The 3,237-nt window shown below is 41.3% G+C and overlaps 1 protein-coding gene across 1 annotated transcript; it reads left to right on the forward strand.

Moving 5' to 3' along the window:
- The first annotated feature begins 1,132 nt into the window (after positions 1–1,132).
- LOC122759458 (pentraxin fusion protein-like) lies at positions 1,133–2,340 on the forward strand. The gene is made up of 3 exons (XM_044014350.1): positions 1,133–1,300; positions 1,387–1,450; positions 1,541–2,340. The coding sequence occupies exons 1-3, from the start codon at positions 1,298–1,300 to the stop codon at positions 2,149–2,151; spliced, it is 678 nt and encodes a 225-aa protein (XP_043870285.1). The 5' UTR covers positions 1,133–1,297; the 3' UTR covers positions 2,152–2,340.
- The last annotated feature ends 897 nt before the right edge of the window (positions 2,341–3,237 follow it).

Here is a 3,237-nt window from a genome sequence, read left to right on the forward strand (position 1 = left end):
TTGTTACATGTTCACGTGATCTGCATACAGAAGGATGCATACTTCTCTGCTTTGGCCAGCAGGGGGCACTCTAGAACCTTCCTCCAAATTAAACCACAAATTGTGTCCTCCATCATTCCTTTTATCGCCATCTATTCAGAATCTACATAGGAGCAGGTCAGAGAAATTAGGAAAAACTTTGAACATCCCACTAAAGAAGGATTAGGATTAGAAAACAGGATTATCGCTGCTACAGAAAAAAAGTCTGATCTCAAACCAAAGCCACTGGATGGATCCTTTAAACAGGCGTGGGTGTTCAAGGGAAATATTTCATCCAAAAATGGTACATTATACCTAATTATTTATAAATATATATCATTAGTAAATAATGTGGCAGAGAAACGAGCTGCATATTCACAAACGCTGCAGATTTAAAAGCACAAATGAAAACAAACACATTCAACGTGACAACGTGTTGCTGCTGCAGAAAGATTGAAGTTTTATAACTTAGGAATGCTGATTTATGTTTTTGTGGTTCTGTGGGGTTTTATCATTACGATTTTGAGCCTGAAAATTCCATATTTGATTATTGTATGTTTTTGTATAGTACAGTATGTGTGGCTGCTGACTGTCTGTAACCTTGTACTGTGTTTGTTTGCCACTGCATGTCAATGTGGGCTTTTCCTGGTTAAATAAAGGCTAAATAAAGATAAATGAATGTGTAAATAAGTGATATTGGCTCTCTACTCCAAACCTTGCAGTCACCTTCCCTCTATCTAAACCCGTGTTCCTGTATGTTTGTGTGTAATCAGGTGAGAGAAGAGTATTTCTGGATTTTTGCTCGTCTCTGACGTTCCATAATAAAAAAAAAAATGTAAATTGAAAAACATGTAAATTCAAAATCTATTAGAACTTCTTAATGTATAGTTAATATTTTATTTGGAAGTGATTTCCATATTTGGACCTATTCCTGTTTGTTTCGACGAGAGGATCTTATTTCTGGATGAGTGGCTGAATCACTGTGTTTTGTGAGTGAAGACAAGTGAAGCATCAGTGTGCTAATACTTACCTCAGCCATATTATATGTGGACAGGCTCTCTGTCACTGACTCAATCACATGTTTACTCTAAAGTGAGTGGATGAGTCCCACCCACAGGACAGTGTCAGTCAGCCCTCACACAGCAGGCCTATTGTTGAAGTGTCATCGTTGCAGAGCTGACGTCATGTTCTGTGCGAGGAGGGAAGAGGATCAAGAGGATCAGGCACGGGTCATTAGATCACGGGACTGAGTAAACAACAGCACCACAACAAAATCAAAATGGTAAGAAGAAACATTTCCTTCATCATCTCAATGTTCACTTTGACTTTGAGATCATGAGTGTGAAGAGTTATGTGGTTTATTTGCAGAACTCTGCTGTTGCTTTGCTCACTGTCTTTGGTCTGTGTGTGCGTCTCTCCCTCACAGTACAAGGTAAGGTCAACATTGAGAACTTTATCATTTGAAATATATCAACACTGCTCAGGATGTGGTGCTCTCTGTATCGTCCTGATGTTCACACAGTGGGTCTGAGTAACAAAGTCCTGGTGTTCCCGTATGAGACGGACTTCAGCTTCGTGGCCCTGGTCCCACAGAAGGAGCTGGAGCTGCGGGCCTTCACGCTCTGCATGCGCGTGGCCACCGAGCTGCCAGAGGAGCGGCAGATCATCCTGTTTGCCTATCGTACAGCCGACTACGATGAACTCAACGTGTGGCGAGAGAAGGACGGGCGCGTCTCCTTTTACCTGAGGGGTGACGGCGTTTTCTTTCACCTGCCTCCGCTCACCACCTTCCGCACCAGCCTTTGCCTGACCTGGGACTCTCACACCGGCCTTTCTGCTTTCTGGGTAGAAGGGAAGCGAAGTACTTACCAAGTCTACAAACCTGGGCACACCATCCGTCCCAAAGGTTCCATCCTCTTGGGCCAGGACCCGGACAAGCATCTGGGGGATCTAGAGGCCATTCAGAGCTTTGTAGGGGAGATGACTGACCTGAATATGTGGGACTTTGTGCTGTCTAAGAGTGCAATCCATGCCTGGAACAATGGTCACCAGGTGCCCAAAGGAAACATATTTGACTGGGCCACTATTGAGTATGAGCTGCATGGGAATGTGATGGTGGTGGATGACGACTGACTTCCAGCAGAGAGGGATGAGGCTTCACACACGTGTGTGTGATCGCTTTTCTCGTATTGAGTGTTTGATGATGTTAGTGTCCGTAAACTCAATGTTATTAGTGTTTGATGATGTTAGTGTCCATAAACTCAATGTTATTAGATACTATATACTATATTAGACTCTAACCTAGGGGTGTCAAACTCATTTTTGTTCAGGGCCACATACAGCACAATTTGATCTCAAGGGGGCCGGACCAGTAAAAATAGTAAAATAATAGCATAATAACCTATGAACAACAAGAACCCCTTTGTTTTTTCTCCTTTGTTTTACATTTACTGAAGGATAATTTTACAAAACATGACATTTCTTGAGAAATATAAGTGTAATTTCAACAATATCATGACTAAATTTACACTGGATCTATAAAGGCACAAACATTTAGTCACAGGTATCTGGAGCATTTGACATTACATTTAGATTAGTGTGAAATTTTAACAAATTGATCCTGTGGGCCGGATTGGACCCTCTGGCGGGCCGGTTCTGGCCCCCGGGCCGTATGTTTGACACCCCTGCTCTAACCCATATCCTAAAATATGTCCGAGTGTTTTTACACCTTCATTCATCACTCTAATATCTTTGATTGCACATGTTCTTTGTCATCTGATGTTGGTTCAGGATTACTGCTCAACAGTGCCATCTGTGTCCACAGGGGGGCAGGCTACTTCACAACAAGCTTCATCAAACACTTCATGTGACAAATGTTAGGAAGGAACACATTTGGCTTTAACAGTTTGTTAAATGTGAAAAACATTGTAACAAAACAAACTTATTTCAGAATCTGCCATCATGCCACGTTTGCCAGTATTTTGCAGGTAATTGATAACTAAATCTGATCATTCAAACACTAAGAGCAACCATGAAGTTGCCTCTGGTCATAAATTATCCTGTGTAAGAACGTTTTAGAGCAGATTTGGTCTTTGCACATAACAATAATTGTTTTCATTCTACAAATGTCAAGCAAATCTTTACATTTCTAACAAGGGAGTGAGTTTATATTCACTTAAGTGTTCTTTTAAATTAAACACGTTTCAAAACAATATGCTT

The sequence above is a fragment of the Solea senegalensis genome, linkage group LG18 (assembly GCF_019176455.1).
Source record: "Solea senegalensis isolate Sse05_10M linkage group LG18, IFAPA_SoseM_1, whole genome shotgun sequence".
Lineage (NCBI taxonomy): Eukaryota > Metazoa > Chordata > Actinopteri > Pleuronectiformes > Soleidae > Solea > Solea senegalensis.